The following is a 27,552-nucleotide window of genomic DNA, read 5'->3' as shown; positions in this document are numbered from 1 at the left end:
CTGTGCCGTGCCTGAGGTGTGGAGAACCCATTGGACCAACTTCACCATTTCCTCCCGTGTTTCCCCTTCCAAAGCTTTGCAGGAGCTGTTCTCTCCCTCCTCCTAGGGCCAGAATTGTAGAGCTATAAAGGAACATTTGTGTAGGACATGGTTGCTATTGGACGTGAGCTCATGGTGTAACGAGGCTGAGTGCTAAGCTGCTGCTGACCCAAACTTTCTCTTCCATTTCAGTTAAATATACCCTTGAAGGTGTGGTTACTAAAGCTAGCTTCAATTTTGGTTATGCAAAACAGGCAAATGCAGCTCCAAACCAACCCAGGAGGAAAGTCTCATGCCCATCCAAGGGTCAGGGCACCCCATGGCCAAGTCCTGTATTATTGCCTCCTGTTGGCCCATGTCTGGCCTGTGCTGGCCACCAAGATGTGGCATGGTCGCTGCAAGGCCACCTCTAGCTTTGAGTGAGGTGGGTTTTAGAAAGCTATTGATCTTGTAGCCATAAGCTGTTGCAGCCTTCAGAATAGCCAAGAAAACCACTTGTGAGGAGAGCTGTAATGAAACAGTAACTTCAAGGTCTGTGATCAGAGAATCACAGAATTGTTTGAGTTGGAAAGGGCTTTAATGGCCACCTGCACCAATTCCCCTGCACTGAGCAGGGACACCACAGCTCCATCAGGTGCTCAGAGCCCCGTCCAGCCTGACCTTGGGTGTCTGCAGGGATGGGGCACCCACCAGCCCTCCGGGCAACCTGTGCCAGAGCTGCACTATCTTTATTTAAAAACAAAACAAAGCATCTTTCATGTATCCAGTATAAATCTTCCCTCTTTAAATGGTGGAAGCATCTTGTGAGATGGAGGCCAATGAGCTGTGTGTGATTTGTGCCCATATTTGCTGTGTGTTGGTGCTTCTCTTTGCAATGCAGTTTGCCATTTGTTATCTGCAATCTGTGTCCATGCTTATCCTTGGGCAGCCAGAGCCAGCTCTTATTTACACAAATGCTGGCCCTCGAGCAACATGGGCTGATGTAAGGAATAGAAACATATATAAATAGAAGAAATATATGTATGTTGTGGTACTTACATGAACCAGCTGGTGACCTGAATGGAGGGGAGGGTGTTATCCTTGACTTGGCTCACGTACAGGTAGGAGAGATAAATTATAAGCAAGGAGATGAGCTTTCCTCTTGAAAGGCAGTTCCTTGAGTTCTTTGGTTGTGCATGTTTGTTAGTTAAGAGGACCAGGGGACAGCTTTCTGAGTGTAGCATGGTTTGTGCCTTGCAGGTGCCTCGAGTAGAGCAGCTCGTGGCCAAAAGGCCATGAGATGGGGGGTTGTCCCCACGCCCTTGTTATCTCGTGCTGGCTGGCATGTGGGCAGGATGGTGTGGATATCCCAGCACTGGTCTCCTGTGCATGCAGGATGCTTCACTGCAGAATTCACTGCTCTGTGTTAAATGTGCACAGATAATTGCAATTTTAATATCCCCAGCAGGGAAATTTGTTAGAGGGAGAGGCTTTCCTGCAACACTTGTGGAGGTACGATCCTGCAGGGTGACATCCATCATTCCTTCCCCTTTTTGCTACTTGTTTCAAAAATAGATCTCAAATGGATGCTGATTTAAAAACTGGCAGATGATCTGAAAATAGGGAGCTTGGTAAATGGTTCCAGAAGGTGATTTGAAGCCATGGCAGCAATTTGAGTCTTAATAAGCTGTGCTTGCTCCTACAAAAGGCAGCTTCACCTTGCTGCGTCTGCTTCGTCCTCATGTCGATGTCCTGGGTCCAGCCTAGCTGCCCATGGAGCCCTGATAGCAACGTCTTGTTTTAAAGCATGTTTTCCCCTGTAGGAGTGGTCTGAAATTGGGACTGAAGCTCTTGCAGTGCCGCTGTTAGGTAGCCCTCATTTTGTTTCGTCCTGATGATCTGAGTGAAATAATTCATAAGGACGTTTTCCACAAATCAATAAATCCATCCTTGCCTCTGTGCCTGGGAGGTTTGCTTTGCTCTAGATACTGAGCATCTCTCCATCCCAAACAGTCCTGCAAAGCCCTGCTCTTCAGGGTGAAATAGCTGTTCTAGGTACGCCTGTGGAGCTTGAGGAATTTGTCCCCATGCCAAGCAATTCCTGATGTTACAAGTCTCGGGGAAACCGATGCCAAAAATGAAGGGGGGAGGGAGCGGTTGCTTTTTGAAGGGAACTGGGAGCAGGAATCTCAGTTACAGGTAAATCTGACTTTCGGATCTCAACTTGGCATTTCCTGTTGGGAGGAATTGGAAAATTCCTGTTGCACCACACCACATCCCTTCCGAAAACCGCTCCTGCAAACTGGGGAGTGTGCGTCTTTTGAAAGCGATATGTGCATGTTTGCATAAGGAGCCTGCCATATGGGACCTGCCTGGAAAAAGAGGGTTTGAAAACACAGCTTTGCTACAGGTGAAGAAGTCAAAGATAACACCGCCATCTCCAAACCTGAGCTTGTTTGGTGTTCTCTGAGCACTGTGATCCTGCAGGGATGGAGCAGCGGCTAGAGCTGTGGAATCACTAAGGTTGGAAAAGACCTCCAAGATCCCCAAGGAGGTGTCTTCTGCCCTATCCTCGTGGTGGTTTGAGCTCCTTGGCACTGGTGTTTGGGATCCAGAGGTGTTCCCACAGCCAAAACTCACCGTGGCGAACGAGTGTGCACATGGGCTCTGGCTCTGATTTCCTTCATTGCTGCAGAGAGCAGCTGAACGACACACGATGTTTCAGCAGGACGTCCCCTCTTTTGTTCTTCCATATTAGAAAAGTCTGTGCGTGTGTTTGTGTTTAAAATAGATGTGTGCTTCACATCACTGTTTGTGAGCCGTGCCACTTGGGATGTGGCCCAGCGGTGCTGGGTAGGGGCGCAGCATTACCATGCCCCCTGCAAACCAGAGCTGCCCTATGACATTGTCATTTCAAATAAGTGTCACAATGGTTTCTCCTCCTCGTCCTCCCCCTGTTCCTGTGTTCTTCCCCTAGCACCGTGTCCCTCCCCACCCACCAACCCAAGGCTGGGGGGGGGATCTGATTGGGATTTATGTTAAAAGGCTCATTTTATGTGCGTAATTAAAACGTGCTATTGCTGGGTAGAAATGGGATTTGATGCTTACTGCTGTGACTCTTTCTCATGCGTTAGGGTGAACTGATTGATTACTGAGGTTTGAGATTAAATATTCCCCTGAGGTCTGCTGGTATTTAATGCGGTAGGAGGAGGGCAGAGAGGAAGGGGGAAGGAAAGCGATGTTTTTCCACCAAGGCAAGGAGAGCAGAGCAACATCTGCTGTGAGCATCCCCTTGCCTTGTTCTGGGGGCAGTATCTGCTGTAGCAGAGGCTCCCAGCACCTGGGGCCAGGATAAATCAGGCCCGTGGTGGCAGAGGAGCTGCTGGTGGGATGTGCTGCTTCTTCTCCCTGTTGTATTGAGCATCCCATCGCACATCCCTCATCACACCACATCCCATCCAGGCAGCAAGACAGAACTCTCACCCCCTCCCTTTCCCCCAGCAACACGCCTCAGTTATTACCTTTTAATTCAGGAAAGCTCTATTTTCAGTTTCGATGGCCTTTAGGAGATAAAAAGCCCAATGTGCCACTCCAAAGCGAGTAGTGGGAGTGTCGTTGTGCAAGCACACATTGGGGCAACCCGTGTTTACCTGCTTTGCTTCCCTTGATGTCTAATTTTAGCTGATGGTGACGGGTCCCTCCAGGGTACTGTAGAGGTTTCCTATTGGCGTGGACTTTAAGAAACACGCATACAAACAAAAAACACTTGCGTTTATTCTGGTGAATTCTTTTGGAAAGGGTGTGACTTATTTTTGTGAGCAGCCTGGGCACACACTGGCTTTGTTCTGCTGCAGTCTGGCTGGGTCGGTTATTTCAGGTCTTCCAAGATGTAATCAGAATAATTAGTTGCTGTCTGTTTATACCTTCTGTTTTTGTTGCAGGGTTTCCAAAGGGCGTATTTGTATTTCTGAGCGCTGCCTAAGTGTCGCTTAATCATTAAGCATCTGATTTCCTCCAAGTTATCTGTCATGCTGCTTGTGTAAGTACATCATAAAAAATATTGGGGGTGGATGCTGTGCGGGGGGGGAGGGTGAGGTGGAAGGATTTTCCTTGGTTATCACCAGTTTAAGTGAGTGCTGTGTTTGCTTCCCAGCCCCTTGTGCAATGATCAGAGTACTGCCTGTTTTGATTGGCGCTTAACGAACCAGCCAGCTTAATGAGCTTGCTTTCAGCCAAGCCTTCATGTATACCCCGGTTAACTGGCAGGATCTGTTACTTGGTGTCGTTTTGGAGAAATAAAGGGCTTTTGCTTTCCTTGTACAGTTCCACCTTTGACTCCTTAATTCAGTGGTATTCCTTATAAAAAACAGAGTTCTACTTGGACATAAATTACTGCTCTAAGTTTGCCAGGACTCGTAGTAAAGTTGGTTTTTCTTTGCATGTTGGGTTTTGGAAGGGAGGACAGTGTATCAATTTCCCCCCTCCATAATGCAAGAGGGGTGCAGAAAAACGCTGCTAAACAGGAAGAGGGCAAGAAAACCTGGCCATGAGACAGGTATGGTGCTGGAGCCTTGCCTCATGCATGCACGGAGCCTAAATGAATAACGTGACTTTTTTCCTTTAATGTTTATCACTGTGATCCCAAGAGCAGCTTGTGCAGAAGGGCCAGAGTGATGTGGGGCGGACAGGGCTGGCAGCAGCCCAGAGGACAACGTACTGGGCTCAGTAATTTGCCTTTTACTCTCGGTTTTACTTTCTTGGGAGACTGTGCCAGCGGTCAGGGGCTGCAGTGCTGGCTCATCGGCCGTGTAATTTATCGCGTCAGATAGCCCGTGTGCGAACCTTTGGGGCGTGGGCACGCTGCTGCTGGTGATGGATGTGCTCCTGCAGCCTTCTAAAGCCAGGAGCTGCCATTACGATCAGCTCCTCCGTTTGCCCGTGTGATGCACACCATAAATTTTCTCTGGCTAGCTTCTGTCCTGAGGTCAGTAACTGCGCTTTAATTAGCTCCTGTCAAGCATTATGGATGTGCGGTGTGGCTGCGCTCGCTGCCTTCCCATGAAAGGAAGGGGCTGATGCGAGTGTGAACTGGGGCCATCAGCATCTACTCAGCTTCAGGAGATCGAGCAAAACTTGCACATAGGGGGTCAGAGCTCAAAATCTATCTCCTTTGAGGTAATCCTTTGAATATAAAGAAGAAAATTGTCACAGTTAGGAGTGGTGAGACGCTGGCACTGCTGCCCAGAGGAGCTGTGAGTGCCCCATCCCTGGCAGTGCTCATGGCCAGGTTGGATGAGTTTAAGTGGACTTTAAGGTCCCTTCCCACCTAAACCATTCTGTGATTTCAGATGACACTTCCCAAAGCTCCTGTGATGTTCAGTGTGTAGTGCTGCTGTTGGCCCCCCAGAAGTCAGTGAGGATGAAGAGACTTTAAGCACCGTCCTCTCCATGCCTGCCTGTGGCTAACCCAGGTCTGCTCTGATGACATTTGGGAAGAGGTCAGGCTGATACTGGGATCAAAAAGAGGCAACTTATCTTGTGTTACTGCTGTAGAAGCTGTTTAGCCGAGCGAAACATTCACTGGGGAGAACGGAAGATGTGATGGAGGATGCTGAAGGCAAACATGGATTGCAGGATGAGGATGCAGAGGATGTTTGCCTTCCAAAATCCTCCATCTCAGTCGAGGATGGAGAATATCCCCATGCTTCATGGCCATCATTGGGAGAACAGACCATGTCCTCCCATGTAGCCTGCCTGTGTGCAGGCTGACCGCCAGCCACTTCCAGATGTGGGGGGAAGGACTGGGACACGCACACCCCGTTTTCCTCATAAAACTCCAAACAAGAGGCTTGGCCTGGTTTAGATTTTAAAAATAACTTGCACATTTGGAAGCTAAAGTTTCAGAAGGGCTCTGAACGGGATAATGGCTTTGATCGCGGCAGTCTGAGATCAAGGGGGGGGGATTTTAGGTTTGCTGCATCAGATGGAAAATATATTGTGGTGTCTAGACTTTATCATCCTTGAGCAAGGCTTTTTTCTATTCTACAGAAGATCTAATCCAAAGCCCAAGTACAGTTGATAGGATTCCAAAGCAGCGTGCTTTGGGGCTTGATTGTGTCCAGAAGCGAGTTGAAAGAGGTGCATTCTGACATCTTGAATATCCATGTGGCAGTCAAGCTCTGTCATGCTGGAAGGTGCCCTACTGAGGAAGCTGTGACAATTTTCCTTTGAAATGCTGTGCTTTCATCGTAGAATCATGGAATGGGCTTGGGTTGGAAAGATTGTTGGGTTGAAGGTCATGTAGTTTCAGCTTCCCTGTTGTGGGCAGGATTGCCAGCCACTAAATCGGGCACTAGATCAGGTTTCCTGGGGCCCCATCCAACACAGCCTTGTGTTTTCTACCCAAGAGTTTTGGGTGTTCTTTGGCAAACGTGTTGCCAAAAAGGCATTGCCAGCCATCCCAGTGCATGGCCTCGAAGCTGAAATACATCCTGAGCTGCAAACGTTGCCCCAGGCTCTGATGGTGTTGCAGCTTAGCTGTGAAAAGGTTCGACTGGAAATTTGGGAAAACATTTGGAAATGTTTTGGAAAACATTTGAATTGAGGAGGTCGTGTCTGGTTGTTTTCCCTTGCTTTTTCTTTGTGAGAGTGAGAAAACTGCTGTTGTGTTTCTGTTTTTTGTTGCCATCAATTACTTTTTTAGACATATTTATTTCTGAGCATGAGTCAGAGCGAATGCCAGCCTGTGAACAGTTTGTAGCATAACACTGTAATGGAATCAGGACAGAAGGGACCACGAGGTGTTACTTTGTCCCCGAGGCAGGACAGGTATATCTACTCACTGAACTGGAAGGCGATGGCATTTGTTGAGAGTTGTTTTCTCGTAAATAATGTAAGGAGCAAGGGCAGAAATCTATCAAATAATGCTGTCAGGCTGTGTGAGAGAGCCCTTCTCAGCTTATTCAAATCATTTGCTGAATAGGTGTGAAAATGAATGCTGGGTTTGTTCCCAGAGCCACTCAGAATGATATTCCAGAGTAATATTTTCGGCCTTGGCATTTGTCAGAATGCTGTGACTTCCACAGATGAAGGTGCTTTTACCTACAGCCTGTATCCATTGTGGAATTGTCCCCATGTCACCCACTGACTGAGATGACCGGACCCCAGAAGCCCTGCTGGGATGCAGGATGGTTTTGCTTTGTTTCTTGTGAAGTAGATTTGTATGTTCAGAATTAAAGCTCTTCTCCAGATGGTAAAAAGAATCAAATCCCCCAAACCCATCTGACGACACGGGTAGTTGGTGTGTGCTGGGCTTGCATCCTCAGCTAGCTGCAATGCTAAGCTCCTAGAAGTAAATGGCAACCTCTCTCCTTGACATCTGCAGGCTTTAGATAAAGCTGCGAGATGCTGGGCAGTGGTGGTAGAGGAGAGGTAGCAGGAGAAGTCTTGTCTGCTTTAAGATTGAGAGCCGAGGGATGGCTTTCAATTAATTTCTTGTGCATCTTCCTCTGTCCTAACTTTGTGTCTTGAGTGTGGATTGAAGTGTGTACAGAAGAGCCATCGCTTAATCCCTCGCCTTTCAGAACCTGAGAGGTTCTGAAAGCAGTTCACCTGTCCCCAGCTGGAGGCTGGCTTGCTCTCCAGTTGGCATTGCATTAATATTAGCATTCACACAGCCCAGATGGGGACTGGTTTTCCTTCATCTGCTACTTTCTCCAACTGGTTTATAATAGGTAAAAGCGAAAAGTGTCCATCTATGGCTGTGTGGCAGGTCTGGAGAGCTCCCCCAGCCCATCTGTACATTTGATGTCGAGATGGCAGGCAGCATTATTGTTTGGCCAAATGTATGCAGAGATATCACGGCTTAGATTTGTTACAGATGGGTTTCTGGATATAGTGGAAGGCATTCTGCCAGCCTGTTTTATATCTGTGTAAAAGTGATTGGCATCTCTATAAATAAAGCTGCTGTGGGGTTATAAATCTAAATATACTTATTCATTAAATTATTTTTACATCTCAAATAGGTTCACATTCTGTTTCTCTGTGAGCAATGTGTGCATGTAACATGTGTGTTATCCACAGCATCACAATAGATGATCAAAAACGCAGCACTGGAGGCTGTGAACAATTTTTTTTTCCCCTGCAAATGTATGTCCATGGTTTTCTGTGCTGTAGTGGAATGAAGGACCTTCTCTGAGGCAGTCGTCCTGGGGGAATGTCAGAAGTGATAATGAATGTCAATATGGGAATGTCAGCTTTTTCTTTTTAGGCTCACAGATGAGTATGATTTTGTTGGGGTGCTCAGACCCTAAGGACAAGCAGGTATATTTCTCTGGTTTGTTTGGGAATCCATATCCTTGGATGGGGAGTCTCACAAGACTTTCTCCCCTCTGTGCCGTGGATAAGGGGATCTTTCCACCACATCTAACCTTCCCTGCTGTCACCTCAGCTGCAGGAGCATGGAAGAAAAGTCCCCCAGATTTGCTCTAAGTGCTGTTGTGAGCTGGAGGAAGTGATGAGGTGCAGAGTCAGAGGGACAGCCCCGCCAGGCCTCACCATCCAGCTTGATCTCTGAAAACACTCTAAGCTGCAGCCTTCAATTCCTTTGGGCTTGTTTTTCTTCTCTTTCCAAAGCATTAGAACGTTTGATCAGTTATTAAGCACGGAGCACATGTGTCCAAGAGGCAGAATATCAGCTGTCTTGCTTTTCACAGTAATAATGTGCATCTTTTAAAGTTAACCTGTGGTTTTTAGCAGTTTCCTAATGAAAGGAAGCCTTGATGTTGCTCTGTACATCTGCGCCTCCTCCTCCTCCTCCACTGACAATTCATTAATTCCACCGGCTGATTTTGTCCTCTCTTCCAGATTGATTTTCATCTCCAATATGGGGAGCTGCTACAAGTTTTGTCAAAACAGGCATCGTGTTAGAAGGCTGTTGTGGAGGTTTCTATTAAGGGAAGGGATGCAATGCAAACTCAGACTGCACTAGGCGCCAGGGAACAAGCACAAATGTTATGAACATCCAAGCCATAAGGAGTGCTTTAGTTGGGTTTAATGCATTACGGTACACCGGAGAGCCCACGCTGCAGGACTCTGCACAGACACATAGGTGTTGCAGAGGGAAAATGCTTGCCCACGTGTATTCTCTGCTGTCTAATAAATCTGAGTTCATCTTGCTGCCTTAATATAAACATAGTTTAAATGGCATAGGCTCACTGGCACAAACCTCCTCTTTGTTAGCTCTGGTGTTCGTGGTACTGCTTCCCCTACCAGGAGTGATTTCTTTAATGTAACTTCAGAGGTTGGTAACGATATTTGCATTTCTTGAGTCTTTGCTGGAGCTACTTGCAGGTCAGTGTGTCGTTTGTCATGGCAGGCTGAGCAGCTGTTGTTTCATGGTGGCTGAGTCATGGCTACATGATGGGGAAGAGAGTTGGGTTGTAACCTGGAGGTACTGAAGATGGCATACAGCTCGGACAGACCAGCTGTATTCAGAGGACTTGGAAATGAAATGAATCACCATGCCTGGTGCACGTAGGAGTAGAAAGGTTGTTCATTACGGCGTGTTGTTGCCAGCAAACAGACAGGAGATGACCTCTGGGAAAGACATCCATGTGGTCCCTGCATCCTGCTGCAAACCCCAGTGCAGCAGAGCACCCCTACCCTCCTCAAACCAGCATATGTCCCCAGAATGGAGCATGTTAACTAGGCTCTGATGGCTCTAGTGTGGATGCCCAGATAATCCGTAAGGAGCTTTGCTACCCCAGAACTACCAAGCTTGGTGCTCCTGGGTGCAGTCTGCTAGCAGGTAAGTCCTACATGGATGTGTGAGACTTTTGCATTGCCTTACATCTCACAGGGGAAATGGAGAAACCCCCAAGATGAGCCAGGGGGATGCAGTGGAATGTGAACAGGAATCAGTGCTTGTTGTTCTGCTGGTGAGCTGCCAAATGTTTGCGTATCTGCTTGGTTTTTACTGGTAGTTGTCAATATGTTTTTATGTTTTATTCTGTTTACGTTTTAAATATGGTGCCTTATTTTCCCTAATAAGAACAAAGACGAAGGACTGGAGAGCCCAAACTAAAACTCGCTGGTGTGTGTTACCCAATTAGACGCCATGGTAATAAGCATTTGAATCTAAAGCTAGATTAGACAGGGAGCAGTCTCAGGCTGGATTTGCATAGCATGCATTCCTCATCCATATGACGTGTTGGTAGGACTACTGAAATCTAATTCATAAGGTGCTGGTGTGCTTCAGGTGCTTCTGGTGATGAGGGGTTACTCCCCCCCATGAGGCACTCAGCTCCACAGAGTTGCCTTGGTTGTCTGCAAGGTGCTTTTTCCTCCTCTCCCCGCTCTTGCAGCTGTGGTGCTGCAGTTGATGGGGACAGGTAGCTCCTGCTAGCTGGAAAAATGTGTGCTAGTGGGATTTTGAAAGATTTTGTCATTAGAGGCAATTATTTCAGAATGTTGTGATCTCTGGTTGCGGTGAACTGGGAGCTTTCAGGTGCCCAAACCTAGTGTGCAACTTCTGCATGCTCCTGCGGTGACATTACAGCTCTTGTGCTGGAATACGCTCCGTAGATTTGTTATCCCAGAGCCATTGAATTTCCTTCTTTCTTGGTCAGCCACAAATTCACAGATGATCTCAGCGTAATTCCCTCTCCAAGTGTTTGTGTAGGGTACATCCAAACCGTGGTGTTAATGTGGAGCAGTGGGCTGCTGAGGCTGGACACAGGAAAGCCCTTTGAGGCAGAGGTAGACGCCGGCCTGTTGGCAGCAGAGGGTGGGACAGAGACCCTGCAAGGTGTCCCCAGCACAGCCTGGCGGTGGGAGCTGGGCCCAGAGCAGCCTCCCCCAGCCAGCCCTTGTGGCACCTCCGCCTCATGGCTGAGTGTTGAAAACGTTACTGGTGGGCATCCGAGCACAGATGATCTGGCTCCATTGCAGCCCCCGAGCCAGAAGGCAGTGTCTCCACTCGCTTTGCTGTTTTATTTTATTTTATTTTTTATTATTACAGCCATTAACCGCTTTGTGAGCTGAGTGAACGCTGCTCTCCCCGCTTGCGGTGTTTGCTTGGCCGGCTCCTGACCCTCCATCGTATCACGGGTATGATGAAGCATAAATCGAGGAATAAAACTCAGTTCACTGGGTTTCAGGCTTGGTTAGACCTGGCCCTGTGTTGTCTGGGGCCTGTGGAAAGCTGCAGCCAGAAACTCAGTCATGGCCTTCTCTGTAAGAGCTCCTAAAGAAATAGGTGAGGAGTGTTTTGGGGTGTCTTTTTCGCTTTTTCACTGTGGAGCAGTCAGTAAGTCACCCTGAAGCTAAAAGGGAAGGTGGGCTTTCAGGGATTGTCCCCAAGCTGCTGATCACCAGTGGTAGCACGAGGTTTATGGGGGCAGAAATGAAAGCCTCCTCCCCACCAGGGCTTGGAAACCTCACAGAGAATCACAGAATATAGAACTGTTTGAATGGGAAGAGACCTTTAAAGGCCCAGTAATCCAACTCCCTGCAATGACGGGGGCACCACAGCTGAAGGCTTTGTTGCCTTGGGTTGCGAGCTGATTGAGCTGGTGTTGATGGAGAGGTGTTGGCCTCCCACCCCAAGCGGTTAGGTATCTTCCCTAGGAGTTTGGAAGAGGCTGAGAGCATTCAGGAGTGGTTTGAGGATGTGTGGAGATGAACAAAGTGGTGATGTTGAGGTCCTTCCATAGAGCTGAAGATTGGGTGATGGGGGAGGGCAGAGCTCAGTGCTGTATCCCTGCAGAAACTGGTGATGTGGCTTTCTTTTGCCTGTAGCTGTGGCTGGGGAGGTGTCTGTGCTTGTGGGGTGGCAGGTCCCAAATAGAGGAACGCCCAATTCTGCTATCTTATCTCCAAAAGATGAGATAACTGTGTTTGAAGCTTTTAATTTTATCTTCTCTTGGAGTGTCTGAGCCTCTTAGGGTACCCTTGGGTCACTTTTTCAAGCATTTCCCTGCTATTGTGAGGCTCCTTGTTTCCCAGTTTTAATGAAAAGGGAGATTGTTATGTAAATATCGACAGAGAATGGGAACTTTAGTATTGTGACTTGTGAGTGCAACCCCATACCTGCAAAAACAAATGAACCCAAGACTTTGCTATGCAACCTTGGTGAAGAGAGGGCTGCTGTCGCTGCAATTTTGCACATTCAAGGGGGGTTTTTGGGAGTGTTTGCTTCCTGGAGGGAAAAGGTTTGGTTTTTAAACAGCAGCACTGCATCAAAAAAGCTCCAGAGATGAGGCAGACAGGGTGTCTGAAGCATCAGCAGTGCTACTGATACCCCATTTGGACTTGAAAATGTTGGGGAAAAGGCAGATTAGGGTAAATCAATGCACAAAAAAACCAAAGCCTGTACGTGTACTCACTGTGCTTAAATTTGGTTTATATCGATGCTGCTGATGCTGATACTTTCCTGAATTAAGCACCTAAATGGACGATATCGATTTTTAAATGCATCCCCTTGGGATTTTCACTGGGTGGATGATTCTGTCTGGATACTGTGCTGGGGAAGGGCCACTGCTCAACCCATCCCTGGAAGCAGATGGGTTGGCCAGACTCAAAGCCCTTGCACTTCCCAGCCAGCGGGAAGACAGGCAATGAAAGTGGTGTGCCTTGATTAGGCCAGCACCACAGAATTATAAGGAAGTGGGCTTGAGCATCTCTAATGGGAAGCTTGCATCCATCCTCTCCAAAGCAGAGGTTTTGCCATCATCTAGATCATGTTGTGCTAAAAAAATACACCCAAGCTTTCCAATTAGACTCATCCGCTATAGTTACCTGTTTTTATTTTCTCTTATGTTCAAATGCAAACAGCCCTTCAGTGTAATGTGATAAAAATTGCTGCTTTTACCAGCCTGGCGAGAAGCAGCCGCAGTGCTGGAGCTCTTCTCATTTCCCCAAGCCATCTTGGTGCAGTTGTGCAGCATCATGTCGTGATGTGTGAGCATCATGATGTGAGTTCACGTTTATTGTTTCCTGGCCTTCGTCTGCTGAAGCAATGGGAGGTATTAGTGCTGTGAGTTGCCAGTGGGGAATTTCTGCTATCAGACATTTTTATCAAGGAATTCTCAACCCCAAATTCGTACTTCAGGGGCAAAAATCATTCTGGATTAATATCAGTGTTTTAAAATCTTTAAAGGGAAATAAGCATTTCGCGTGGCTTCTGGCATGTAGGGCTATTGATAGACCCAATGAATCTGTTTTGTTGGCTTTGGGGACTTCATGGACCAGAAGTTTAATAATCTACTCAGAGATCTGCCCTTCAGGGCCCCTTTCAGTATGGTCTCCTGTTTATGGCAGCTTCAACCAGTTCCATTTTGAAAGAATAACACAAGCTTGCTGCACACCACAAGTTGTGTAAATACCAGCAGCTCTAGTAGCCTTACCTTAAGCATGGATAATCCCAAAATCCCCAAACATGACCCTAGATTGGCCATTGGGGATTCAGCTAGTAGCTCCTCGATTCCATGCTGTGGCCCCAGACGTTGCTGAGCTGCTGTACTGCAGGTGTTTGCTGCTGAACAGCTTCAAAAACCCTGTGTGTGATGCCAGATTAATTAAGGAGCTTAAGAGAGGAAAAACTTGCCTTCCTCCCTCCCTGGTTCTACAGCAGGAGAGCCCATCTCACCCCAGGGATTACCACTGAAATGGGGAGCAGTGAAATGGAAAGTTCAGCAGTGAAGCTTTGCATATGATAAATCAGAGTCCAGATACTCACTGGAGAAGCAGGAGGTGGAGGGGGTGAGGGAAGAAAATAAAATAAAGCAAAGCTTTTACTGAACTGTTTGTTCTCCAGGAAAAGGCTAATTGGCAAACAAATGTCCTGCAACAGTGGGAAATGCAGCTCCACTCTCTCCCCACTTGCAAGGCTGCTGAGCTTTTATTGACAAAAGCTTTGCATCATCAAAGTAAGTGCTTGGAGCCTGCAGTGATCTCAGAAATGCAGTGACTTAAATCCACATCCTTTGGGGTAAACAGAGCAATACTGAGATAGGAGCTTTCCTTCTGGCAGACAAGGCTTTGGCTGGCTGGAATGCAGTCCTGCTGTGTTGGGAGGCTTCTGAAACCTGGTACACTAAGGTGGGCTTTTGTGTCTCCATGTTATCAGGCTCGTGGTGGTGGTTTTTAGCTTAGTGTGTATATTTCTTCCCAATTTGGACAAAACCAGGGGTGGAAATGGAGCAGGACTGGATGTCAGCTTGTGGCAGCACTGGGTGCTGAGAGTGGAGCTGGGATGGAGGAAGAAGAGGGGGAGGTGAGCTTCCTCTTGCCCCAGAACACTCTGTAGAGTTGTAGTGGGAAAAATATTTCTTCCTCCTACCACCAACCCATGTGTTTTAGTGTTTACTTTTGCAGAACAAGGACCATGGATCTGTCCATCTGCTGGCAAAAAGCATGCGTGTGCTTTGTAGAATTGGGTCACTTAGCACTTGAGTATTAGGAAATGTATATATATATATATTTATTTAGGTTCCCAAACTGGTTCTTGTCTGTGGTTACCTGTCTGTTGTCCTTGTTCCTGAAATAAGTGGCATTTGTCCAAGCTGATCTGATGGAGCTTCAATGGGAGGTGGTCTGTGATCCACCGAGAGGATCTGGCATCAATGCTGAGCTCACTGCTGGTTAGATTTATGTGAAATTTTGGTGTTCTGCACTGCTTGCTCTTTGTTGACTGGGAAAGTCTCAACAAGGTTTGGTTTTAATCCTCCAAAATTAAGCAGAGGTTTGCTCCAGCAGCTCCTTCCCCAGTCGAGTGCATCTGTGCATTGAGCAGCATCAATCCCTGCAGTGGTGGTGGGGTGAGGGGCTGTGTGAGCACCCAGCAGACATCTTCTCCTTGCACCCAACCTTGCCTCAGGGGCAGAGGTGGTCCTGCAAGAGCCAGCATCCATCCCCTGCTCTGCATTTCTGTGGGCTGCTATAGCAGATGCTGCTGCTCTGAGGATGGAGGGTTTTAAGTCAGATCATGTCTCACTCTGCCATGTGGATGCTTTTCCCCAGAAAGGAGATTGCAGCATTGTGCTTTCCTGGGCTGGGTGCTCCTCATTGCTCATGTACTGGAGAAGGGACTCATGATCTGTGCTGTGTTGTTGCTGGATGAGTGCTTGCTGTTCTTTTCTGTGAATAGCACTGTCAAATTGCGTACAGCCAGAATAAAGCAGGCTGTTGTTGGCATATTATAAATCCCTGTACGTAACTGTGTACCAACTTAGTGAAAAAACTGCTTCAATATTTCATGCTGCAATCTGAATTTCACCATCAGGTCTCCAAAATGCCTCTGCAAACTCACTTGGCCAGGAGCAGAATAAAACATCTTCTCGCAAGGCAGCGGCCCCAGATGTATGCCTCATTTCATGATGAATGCCACAATAAGTGGGAAGAATACAGAGAGCAGTGAACATGTTTTATGTGAGTGCTGTTGTCGTAGTGGTGCTGGTGGATGAGGCTTGCAACTGCAGCAGGCTCCTGCCAAAGTCAGAGCATGGCACAGCTATCACATTGAGGTTGTGCAGCATGAGTGAAACTGGGAGATGCAAAACCCTCATTTTTTTAGGTTTGTGGAGTACAAGATGTCTGGAAAGAGGGAGGAGGATCTGTGGTAGTTTAGGATTTGGCAGCTATATATATGTATATAAATCCATGAAACTGAAGAATTTGAGATTTGCTTATGCTGGGAATTACAGCTCTTGTGATTTTTGCAGTGAGTCAGGCTCCTGCTGGCAGCTGGTGTTCCCTGATAGCATTAAGGCCACGTCCCCATGTGCTTGATGCACAGCTGGCCCACTGCAGCAATACAATACCCAGAGGTGTTGCAGTGGCACCATGGGGCAGGGGAGCTCCCAAGCTCTGCCCCATTGCATCTCACAGATGGGTTCATGGGAAAAGCCCCTCATCAAACAGTTCAGGGCTTTTTGGCCAAGTGTTTTGTGGTTGTTGGCTTTTTTTTTTCTTCTTTCTTTCCTTTCTTTCTTTCTTTCTCCTCCTCCAACGTCAAAACTGCGGTCCTGCCGACGCGCACGTATTTCAGCCAAACATAAACAGTCGTCTCCTGTGCGGTCTGTGCGTGGAAACAGCTTTATGTCTGAGAAGGGCTCTGCGTGGGAGTTTGTGGCCAAGGAGCCTGCCTGATTACTTTTAATAGAAACCACTAGGGCAGTGCCAGGCTGTGTCCTGGGTTCTGGTCTGCTCGGCTGGGAGCAGAGGTGGTTCCCACCAATGCAGTCCTGTTTCTTGAGCTGCCCATCCAAAGAAGGGCTTGATTCTGAAGTTTAAAGAAGAATGCACTTGTGCTGTCTGGTCGGATACCATGCTATGCGTGCATGGGGAAGTGCACTGAGGAAGGCTGCTGCATTGCTTAGCAGTGGGATGGGTTAATCTACAGGAGCAACGTGCTAGGTGCCAAATTTCTGCTTTGGGTGTGCTGTCACAAGTGGTACAGGGTTGAGGACACCCTGGGGGGGCCCATCCTGACCACTGGCAGCAAGCAAGGCCGCTTTGCAGCGATGGAGGAGTGTCAGAGCATCCCACACTGCATCACTGAAACTCCAGGGCTTGGCATGGCAGAAATGCTGAAATCGGTCAGGGTAGGCAGAGCTGGTCAGTGAGTGTCACCACACTTGCACAAAAACAGTTTCACCTTGTGAAACACGCTGAAATAAAGCTCCCTGTTGGGAAAGAGCTTGCTCGGGATCTTGTATTCTTGTCTGGGGAGGGGATGGGAGAGGAGCCAGAAAAACAACAAGCTAATATTCATATTTGATGATTTAGCTCCTAGCTCTTGTGTGGGTTTGGAGGCGGGTGTGAAGAGGAGCGTGCACGCTTCTTTGCATGCATTTGTGCCCTCTCTGGGTATTTTCGTGCTGCAGACCGCAGCGCTGCAATACCAGTACTGGTTCCAGACCAGCTCACTGGGGCATCAGTTGCAGGCACGTTGCTCCATGCAGCCTAGTTCAGCTTGCCAAGGAGGCTGCTGAATATGCAAGCAGTAATTGCTGCTCTTCTTTCCTTAAAGCAAAGGCGGAAGCGACACCAGGGTCCAATTTTCTCCTAATGACTGATTTCATTTAAACACTGCTCTGGGCGATGTTGGGTCAGTGGCTTTTTTTTAGGGGGTGGGGCCAAACTTCAGCTCACTTTTCTCTCCGTGGCCTTTCACTGTAGCCCATGTGGTGTCTCTTGCTGGTTATGGTGTGTCCTGCATCAGGGCACGCGTCTGCCAGGTCTCAAACGTGGGCTTCGAGGAGCTGGGAGATGTGAACGCATCCCATCCCAGCTGTGGCTGCTGATCTGTTTTCTTTTTTGGTTTTGTACTGTATTTCCAAAGGAGCATCACCTCCCCACACCCTCCTTCATCTGTGTTTTATGGCTGTTTGGCAAAGCAGGGAGTGGCTGCTAGGAGTGCTTGGATTAACTCCTACCCAAAGCTTCATTTCACCCTTTGTGGCTTTTTAGAACAAGCTGCTAAAATCCAGCTGAACAACACGGACAGGAGGGGAAGGTGTTGAGATTAAAGCACCTCTCTGTTGTTTTGTGCCACTGCAGCTGTGGTAGCATGGCAATGCAGAGGAGTAGACAAGGTCACTGCTGGGGAGGACAAAGCAAGGGTCGGAGGAGAGGGACTGGGATCGGTCACAGCCATGGACGTGACCCCGCTGCCCTGCTTGTCCCAAGCTATTACCAGTTGAAATGCCATCATGACATTTGTGCAGGCTTTTGGCACGATTCACCAGGGTAAAGTGCCAATTTCCAGGAAGTGCCCTGCCCTGCTCTCTCAGTCCTTCAGGGATGTGGCTCCCGAGCAGCTGGCTGAAGCAGAAAACCTATGCAGGGCAGGTGGAAGCCACTGCCGCATCTGCCCTGTTACTGCTGGATGTGGCTGTGGTGGTGCAGTGCCCCCAGCCCAGCTGCAGGGAGCCTTGCTGGGACCTTTCATAGTTGCAGACCCCGTGACAGCCTCCTTGGGATCTGAGACCCCTATCCTTTCTAAGTAAGAGGCGACCAGTTAATAGGGATGCTACAAACCAAAGAGAGATGCTTCTGAAATTGTCATTTTATTGGGTTGCTTAGAGACTCCATGGATCAGATCCTTATTGTAATCAGTGATCCTGAGTGTAATCAGTTACAACCCCACAGCCAAAAGCTCCATTTAAGAAAAAAAGTCTCGGCTTGAAGCATCTCTATTGTGTAGCCTGCTGTATCATGGCAAGACATCTCCTGTTGTCCAGCATCAGCTTCAAATTTAACTTCTGGCAGCTGCTCCCTTGCAATGTGCTATGTTTTTACCTGGGTAATACCTGCTGAAAGATCAGACACCCCTGGTCTCCTCTGCTGTCCTCTGACTCCCATCCTGGCCCATGTGTTGCCTCCTGCTCCCCACCCCACAGCTTGTGTGAGCTGATCTCATGGGCATCTCCAGTTCTCAGCTTGTATCTGCAATAACAATGCCCCAGTTCCACTTGTTTCAGTATGTGTCCGTCTTCAGAACCTCCCAGCCCTTGCTTTGGCAGTAATTGGAGCAACTGCACCTGAGCTGGGTAAGTGGGCCTTTGTGTATGTGGAGTTGGCTGGAGAAGGGGTTGGTGGCACCAGTGCTGGTATCAGAGACCAGTGGGACATCACCCAGCTTGCAGCCCCCACCAGAAATGCAGAAAGAGATTGACAAGAAAATAGCTTTGCTAGCTTTTCTGATTCTTTCATTTCCCCCATGCTGAAAATGGGTTACGGCTTACTGCTTCTTCCACAAAGACCTTAATACCTTGTGAGTGCTAGACAAAGGTGTAGCCACAGGTACTCTGCTGTCTGCCACCAGTGCCTGTAATAGGGACAGTGACTTTATTCCCTTGTCTGGTTGCTTGAGTGGTTCATTATTGTAGCTCAGAGAAGACGAATTCCCTTTATCTTGTCCAGCTTGCCAAGAGCAAATGTCTCGGAATTAATTAGGTCCTATCTGTATCATTCCCAATCCTCATCTGACTTCCCCTGGGGAACAAAACCAGACATGGATATGTGACGGAGCGAGCAGGCAGAAGAAATGCATCGGGTGGTTCCCGTGGAAGGCAGGAGCTTGCAGAAAGCCAGCTTCAGCTGTGGCATGGGAGATCACGAGCACAACTGCTCTTTGAATCCCATATACTGCATTGCTGGGAAAGGGTCTAGTTGAGATGACTCTGAATGGGCCCAGGTGAGAGCTGGAGAGAGTCATCCCTGGGAGTGGTAGCCATCATTTCTCCTATTTTCCCATGTTATTGTAGTAGAAGTCCTTCGGAGCTCCTGATGAGCCTAGGCGATTGCCATCACTTGTCGATTTGCAATAGAAATAAGGCTTACCTTTTGTGAAGGTACACGAGGGCCCACCTGACACAAGGCAGCAGAGAAGACCGTGGCCAGATGTGATATGTGAGAGCCAGGTCGCACGACAGGTCTCCATGCCACATTCTCTGCTCCTGGCCCGTCCCAGCTGAGCTCATCCCATGCACATTTCTACCCCTTTTTTCTGTGAAATCAAAGCAGTTTTGGAAATGACATCAGTCCTGGCTTGGGATTGAGGGGTTTGGCGAGAAGTTCCCTAAATGACCCTTCCCAGCCTATCTGCCTTGGCTCAGTATATACAGTGGCAATTAAATTTAATTTATTCTGGCCTGCTCAATAGTGAAGGCCAGAAGGCACCATTAGATCACAATCTGACTTGAATTTATTGATGTAATTAGTGCTCCAGTGTGTAGATGGGAGGTGGAAGCAGGACTTCTAATGAGTGACGCTGCATGAAACCAGCGGTCCCTTTCATTTTCCTTAGTGCAAGCCTCTAGATTGCAAGTAGTTGTGGTTTTTTTTCTCTTTTTTTTCCCTTTTTTTCTTTTTTCTCCATGAATAACTGATTTCTGTAGAATTTACAGGGAAAAGAGGAGGCTGTGTATCTGGTCTGCATTCCGACAAGGCAGTCTGTGTTGTCTGCAGCACTCCCCATGACCTGCCAGGAAGCAGTGTTTTGATTTTTATCCATCACGTTAATGAATATTCATCAGTGTTCTCAAGGTTTAATGCTATTTGCCTGGTAGCTAACATATTCTTTCTCTAACCATTTTTAGCCTTTGTTGCTAATAACCCGCAGCCCACTCAGCCTGCATTATAAGGTGTTTCTTTTTTTAATTGTTTATAAATGAAAATTAGTAACCTCAATAGCTCCTGAGCTGGAAGCAACTCAAAAATACCTTGTCTTGGTTACTGCACTGCCTGCTTTAAAACAAAATCCTGCCTTCCTTGAGGAGGAAGTTTTTCAGCCAGAGGGTGGTGAGGCACTGGCACAGGTTGCCCAAGGAGGCTGTGGATGCCCCATCCCTGCAGGCATTCAAGGCCAGGCTGGATGTGGCTCTGGGCAGCCTGGGCTGCTGGTTGGCGACCTGCACACAGCAGGGGGTTGGAACTGGATGAGCATTGTGATCCTTTGCAACCCAGGCCATTCTATGATTCTATGATTTTGGTCTGTCGTTCAGATTTCTCTTAAGACACCAACAGGAGCGAGTGTCTCTGAAGAACAGGTGTTCTAACAAAAGCTTTCTCTCCATTTTTGCAAGCCCCAGACAGAGCTTGTATGTAGCAGCAGGTTTCAAGGACAAAGTTGATGCAGTGTTGAAAAGGAGCTTGCAAACACCTTGTGGAAGAGGAGAGCAGCTTGGTTTGCTCCAGTAGCACAGCTGTTTGTCCACGAAGCGTGCTGGCTATGGGAGCAGGATCATGCCCTGATTCAGTAGGAGGAACAAGTGGCCAAACTTTGTACAGCTGAGCGGTTGTGGATTGGAACCAAGCTTCCATGTAAGGGATGAACTGTTGTGCCTTGGAATTGGGAAATCACCCCAAGTAGAATTGGGGTATCACTACAATCTCCACTGCCTTCATTCCTCAGTGTAACATGGTCCAGCAAAACCAAGCCTGCAATGCACTGCTTGTTTTCTTTCTTGTTTGTTGGAAGAAATGGGCCTGTGTGTTGTTTTTTTGTTTCCTTCCCCATTAAAGAAGCTGTCCACTGGGTCTCAAACCCTCCTACAGCCCAGTGGGTGCCAGCAGGCTGCTAATGGATTTGCTCTGGTGCAGGCTGCCTGGGAGCTGTGATGAAAGATTCGTGGCAGCTGAAATTCTTCCAGTGGCTGCATTTTTCCAAATCCAAGGTGCTAAATGTGAAATGAGATTTGGGCTTTCTGAGAGGGGCACCATCCAGATTGGGCATAGAGCAGTTGCGCAGTTTGGGATTATTTTGTATGAAGACTGAGTAACTGTTTCCCATGGCTCTTGGTGTGGCAGATGTTTACACTGTGTGCTGAAAGTATGCAGTTGAAAAGAATTTCAAGGGTCAGATCCTCAGTTAAAACTATCTGAGTAAGCCTGAGTTTTCTGCAAGGTCCTTGTTTTGGGAAGGCAGTGTTTGCTGCTCAGGGCAAGCAAGTGGCGGTGCAGGGTCCCACTGCAGGTCTGCCACCAACCCACCTCCACCACTGGCTCTCTGTGGTGCCCAGCAGCTGGTTTTTTTTGGGCATACAAACGTGGTGAGATGGCAATGGCTGGCTCCAGGGAAATCAGAGTTCTGTGCAACTGTTGACCTTTTCTCCAAGTCTCTTCTTAACTTTGTTGGTAAATCCAAGTCCTCAATATTTCAACCTTCTGCATTAATGTTGGTAGTGCGTGGCTACTTGCCCTTTCTCTAAACATCTCAGTGTTGTGTTTTGTAGATATGAAACAAGTGGGCGTTCAATTATTGTGCATTTAGAATTCAAATGCATACACTTTACAAAAAATCTGTCTGCCTTTTCTCATTGGGGTGCTCCTTTGCTATCCTCACTCTCTTAACAAGCTCTCCCCTTGTGTTGCTGACTCTTATCCTTGACAGTCACGCTTTTTGTGCAGTGTTTGCCTGGTCCTTGCAGTAATCTGTTGGGCCAGGTACGGAGTGGCATTTCTGTCATGCTGGCTGCTGCATGTTTACCCTCCTGCCACAAGCATCAGTCCTGATGTGAGCTTGAGAAATCAACAGAACCGAACAGACTGACAGCGTGAGTAATGCCCCACGTAAGCACTGCGTAGGAAAGTCTGAGCTACCAGCACCGTGTGATTTTTATCAGCTGAATTCACGTCTTGTAAATATTTACTGGAATTCCAAATAGGGTTTATCTAATTAAAACCAAGTAAAACTTTCCGTGAAAAAGAGCCTCCCAACTGGTGGCTGCTGGTGGATGTTTAGGAGTGCTTTTCAGAGTGCGGTGGGGTTATATAGGATATTTCTGTGCTCTGCAGCTCAGGGCTTCTTGATCTGTATGAGGTCTTGATTTGCTGGGACGCATTGTGCATCCAGCTGCTCTTGGTCACAGCATCCCAGATCAACCATACGCTGTCACCGGCTGGTCTGGCTTCTGGGCTCACGGGAGCAGCACAGCGTGGGGACATCATCAGGGTTTGTGCTGGGATTTGCAGTGATGGCAGGGGGTCAGGACCTGTTCCAGTGCGGAGCCGTGAGTGTGGGGTCACCTCCTGTTCTGATGGCATCTGCACAAGGCAAGCAAAGGCGTCTTTTGAATTAGCACAGTCCTCAAGGTTGCCCGGACCATAAATGTCAAATCTGAGCAGAAATATTTGGCACATAAACGGTCTCCCTTCTTCCCCTCCGCGCTGAGTGTGTGGGTGGCTCCGATTCCTCCTCTCTGCAGGACAGGAGCGCAGCGCTGCAGGGCAGCTGCCAGAGCCTTCTCTCTCCTCTCTCCCCAGGATCTAGCGCCCAGCAGGGAGGGACGCGGAGCGTTTTGGCCATGGCCCCGAGGAAGAGGAGCGGTCGGGGGATCTCCTTCATCTTCTGCTGCTTTCGTAGCAGCGACCATCCCGAGATCACGTACCGGCTGCGCAATGACAGCAGCTTTGCCCTGCAGACCATGGAGCCCGCGCTGCCCATGCCACCAGTGGAGGAGCTGGATGTCATGTTCACCGAGCTGGTGGTAAGTAGAGCACTTTTCATATTTTCTTTTCCCTTCCCAGCCCTCACACCCCCTCCTTCTAGTCTGTCCAGTGAGGACATGCTTGGGTTTGTGTTTTCAGGCAGGCTTTGATGCAAAGGGTGCATCGGGCTGCTCTTGCAAGTGGTTTAATGCTGAACCTCGAGCTCTGCTCCTCCATGCAGTACTGCCAGTTCGGGGTGGTTTCCCTTTCTTGTTGGAAAGTATTGATTTCTGAGGGCAGGTAGCAGCAGGGGTCATATCTTGCTTTGCACACCCCTGGAGTGTGGGGCGGTATAGTGGTGTGGGAGCTGGAAAAGCAGCTCATCCCCTGTAGTTGCAAAGCAGTTTTCCTTGCTGCACACTCTGCTTTGCAGGATTCCTTGGTAACAGTCTAAATTGATGTTCAGAGAGTCAAGATGCTGTTTCTTTGTCCCTCAGTACTCAAAACTCTGAAAAAGATGGAACAGAAAAATAAAAAACATCAGCAAAAAGAAGCTTTAATTTCCTTGCTTTTCTCTATGGCTTATTGGATGGACCAGAAATGCTCCAATTCAGTTGGTTCAGCACTGAAATGGAATTTCTTTGTGGTGTTTTGTTGTATAGCAGGAACAGAAAGGTCATGCTGTGGTGCTGGGAGGTTACACCTCATGATAAGCATGTCCCATCAGTCATGGGCAGCCTGGGTTTGGTGATCCAGGCCACTCCAGAGCAGGTTTATCCCAGAGGACTTTCTACATGAACAATAGGACAAAGTGGGCTGGGATGCACAGTGTGCCACAATGGGGACAGGACATCCCTGCAGCCACAGCACATTCTGCACTCAGGTGATTTTCAAAGCATCTCCCCCCAGATTTGGGTGGATGCTTCCAGCACAGGATGCACTGTGGAGATTGATGCATGTGCAGCAAGGCAGGAGCTGCTGGGGACCAGCCGGACCCAGGCATGCTTTGGTGTTTCCCTTGCTTCATGCTGCCAACGTTTTGCTTTTTTTTCCCCAGCTGCTGCTGAGAAGAAAGCTGGGAGGCAGCTGCTGCATCAGGAGTGGGGTCAGTGGAAGCCGTGCTGGCTCCCTTGAGGCCTGGAGTCATTCGGGGAGGGCAAGCAGCATGTCCCTGCTGTGCTCCTATGCAAGCAGCTGCAGCCCCTTGGTTTGTCTGCAGAAATGTGATTTACCTGAACTGGAAAGGAAAGGAGGGCTGATCTGATCCCCATGGGTGCGTGAGGGCAGATTCCCCCAAAAGGCATTTTGAGGAGTGAAGATGCAGCCTCCCCTCTGCACCCCCGTTACAGCTAGCTCCTTCTTATTCTCCATAACCTGTTGGTGCTGGGTATTAAATTTCAGCATTAGCTAAATGGTTTGGAAACTATCCCACTGTTTCTGTATAAACCCACTGTGTAACATTTGGAAGAGAGACAGAGAAAGCGCTCAGAGGCTCTGGGCTGAGCTTTATGCCTGCCGAGCCCCATGTTGCTGCTCAGCACCGTGGCCCCAACTCTGCCGGGTCACACTTGAGTGTCTGCCACAGGGCAACATGTGCCCACACTGTGGGAGCAGGGCTGCCTCCAAAGGGCTCAGTGTACTTGGTCATTGGGTTGATAGAAGTCAGAGGGGCTGGAGGGAGCCTGGAGGCTTTGCCAGTTCAGGTTGGTGCTCTGCCAACTCTTGTGGCTTCATAGTGGCTTTTCTGCACCACTTGTTCCCTTCAGCCCAGGCTTGGAGTGGTGCACAGGGAGGATTTTAGTCCTGGATTTGGTCACCCGTTGGGACAGTCCTCCCACAAAGATAAACAACGCACAAGGTCCCCACTCTGCAGACCCTGAGCTGCTGTGAGCATCAAGGGGCAACACCTCTTTCTTTTTGGAGCAATCCTGCCAAAAATCTTTAGGATTCTGGGTGTTCTTAATGCTCATCTGAGTCCAGTAACAACTTTGGAGAGCAACTGTGATTGGGCCAGTAGCAGAGCACGAGGGCTTAGACTGCTGAGGGTTTAAGCCAGCACTTGTATCTCCAAGGTTAGCTAGAAGCTTGTTTTGTTTTCCTGCCATGTGCTGTATGAACTCCCTTGTACGTAGACACTTTGCATTTTAACTGCTTTTCAACTTCTGCAGAATAGTCTTGTTTTCATGTTGTGGCTGTGCAGGTGCTTTTCCAGCAGGGAATGTGCCCCATTTGCAGCCTAGGCTGTGGGTACTATACATCCCATCCCAGCCAGCAACAGGAGCAGGTAGTGGCTTGCCTTTGCTCCGAGCACATGGAAATGCTGTTGCTGCAGTCAGTGAATGATTACTATTTCCTCCCAGAGCAACTTTTCCCCTTTCCCTTCCTTCCCCCTCCCCAGAGTTGAATGGGCTTTCGTGGGGGTATTGTTGGGATGTCGCTCAAGCGGGCGCCGGCCCCATTTGAAAGGCTTTCCTTTGTCCTGTGTCCTGCTGGGGCTCCGGCCAGGCTCAGCCACCCAGGGAGGAGCAGGTGCTGTATGGAGTCACTGACAAAAGCAGAGTATTCCAGCAAAATTTAGCATTATGCAGCTCTTTTTGCTGGGATGAGACTTGATGGTTTTGTGCAACTCTTTCATTGCCACTACTGCATCCCACCAAGGTTGGGCAGAGCTTGCAGAGTTCTCACAGCAGCAAGGTACCTCCGGCAGCACCCACTGGGTTTAGGCCATTTCTACACCTTCAGCAGCCTCTGGTGCTCCATCAGGATGTTCAGCATGCCTTGGCATGTGGTAGCATGCATGTGTCCTCAGAGTGACGCCAACACCAGCCCTGGGAGGCAGTGCTGGGGCTGCCTGTCCCTTGTACCCATGACAGGGGACGTCCACGTCCTGACGAGCTGCCTTCAAACACAGGGAACAAAGCTGAGCCATCTGCCACAGCTTCTTTCAAGAGGCTCCTGTGTATCTAGGCTAACAATACAGCGTTTCTTCAAAGGCTGAAATCTTGCTTGCACGCTCAGAGAAAGCACTTGCAAAGCTCTGCATAATGGTGCCATATGGTGAATCTCGCCGTAACAATCTTGTCTATTTTCTGCCAGCAACTAGACTTTCCACCAGATGGGTAAATGACTGATGTCCTTTATATCTGCTTAACACTCCTTGTCACTCTGAGGCTTTTAATGAAGCGCTGTGTGTGGTGATGTGCTTCAGCCCTGTGGGATATGCGGTTCATGACTGGGTGGAGGGCCAAGCAGCTCAGGCAGGGAAGTCAGCACGAGTGTGGGCAGTCCCCAGCAGGGCCCAGGACCCTTCGGGTGTGTTTGGAGGGGATAGAGGGAGTGGGAAGAGCAGAGCATTTGTACATGCGCTTTCCATTACTCTTGTTGGACAAGGCAGCTGGTTTGTAAGCAGTTTTGATGCTGAGTTACCCATTGCTGTGTCTCATCTCCCTGCCCCATAGCCTGGTAAGGGCAGACTGCAGTGGTGTCATCATCCTGGCAGTGCTCTGGTGGCTCCTCAGATTAGAGTTTTGCTTGCCCTAGGAGCACAAGGCACCACCTCTTGCAGGTCTTACGCCTCTCTCCTACCTGGCATCTCTGGGGTGAAGGAAAGGGCTCATAGAAGGTGCTGCTTTGGCCATCCTTGGAGACTTGTCCTCCCAAACACTTGGGCTATTAGAAAATTCTAGTGTCTGGTCCCCAACCTTTTCACTTTTTACTCATTGTTAGCAATGTAAAATAAATTTGTGCAGCCTCCATCTAGCCCTATATCCCATCCATGATGAGCAGCAGCCCCATTTTCAGACACAGCCTATAAAACCAGAGCACGTATCCTTCTCCAGATCCCTCCTCCCCACTTCCAGCAGCCATCAGGTTTCAGAGACTGGTGGATATGGCATCAGGAGGTGAGTGGCTGTGCAGTGATCTCACCCCTGGGACGCATCAGGTTGTTGATGCTGTGGGGTATTTGTCACTGCCATTACAGGGATCTCTGGAGGGTTGATGTGCTGTGATGCACAGAGGTGTGGAGGTCTACTACATCACTCTCTACCGTTTTGTGAAGTGTTGGAAACTTGGGAGACTGAGGAACAAAGCAAAAGTTGCCTAGTCTACAATATTTCTTACAGCATTTGCATTCTGCTGTGCTCATGGCAACTGATGCATTTCATCAGAGGTGACAGAGCTGCTCTTTGGGTGCAGCAGCATCCCTGGGCACAGAGATTAACTCTGCATTGCCTTTGAAATGCTTCAAGATTAGGGATTTGTCTGTGGCTGATGATGTTTTGTGCTTGGCTGAGATGATCTGGGTATAGTTTTATTGCTTCTTTCAGTGGAACACATGTACGTTCTCTTTGTATTGAACCTGGGCTCTGGCTCAGCTTGAGAAATACTGCCTATATGAGCCCATAAATACATCTTGAGTAGAAATAGCATGGAGGTAAAATGCTTTCACAAGTGTGGTACTCTTCCTCCTTTGTAGTGAAGGGCTACAAAGATGGATAGGAGCCTGGAGACTGAGAGAGGATCTCATTGCTGTTTATAAATATCTAAAGGGTGGAAGTCAAATGGATGGGGCAGGCTCTTTTCTGTGGTGCCCAGCAA

At 48.5% G+C, this 27,552-nt stretch overlaps 1 protein-coding gene across 1 annotated transcript in view; it reads left to right on the top strand.

The window, feature by feature from the left end:
- Nucleotides 1–27,552, top strand: part of DAAM1 (dishevelled associated activator of morphogenesis 1) — an 81,819-nt gene that overhangs the window by 8,809 nt on the left and 45,458 nt on the right. Inside the window, 1 exon segment of the mRNA XM_048948486.1 lies at nt 22,789–23,012. Within this exon segment, the coding sequence (XP_048804443.1) occupies nt 22,830–23,012 (183 nt within the window). The 5' untranslated portion in view covers nt 22,789–22,829.

Source organism: Lagopus muta, chromosome 6 (genome assembly GCF_023343835.1).
Source record: "Lagopus muta isolate bLagMut1 chromosome 6, bLagMut1 primary, whole genome shotgun sequence".
Lineage (NCBI taxonomy): Eukaryota > Metazoa > Chordata > Aves > Galliformes > Phasianidae > Lagopus > Lagopus muta.
This window is presented reverse-complemented; position numbering and strand designations above follow the sequence as displayed.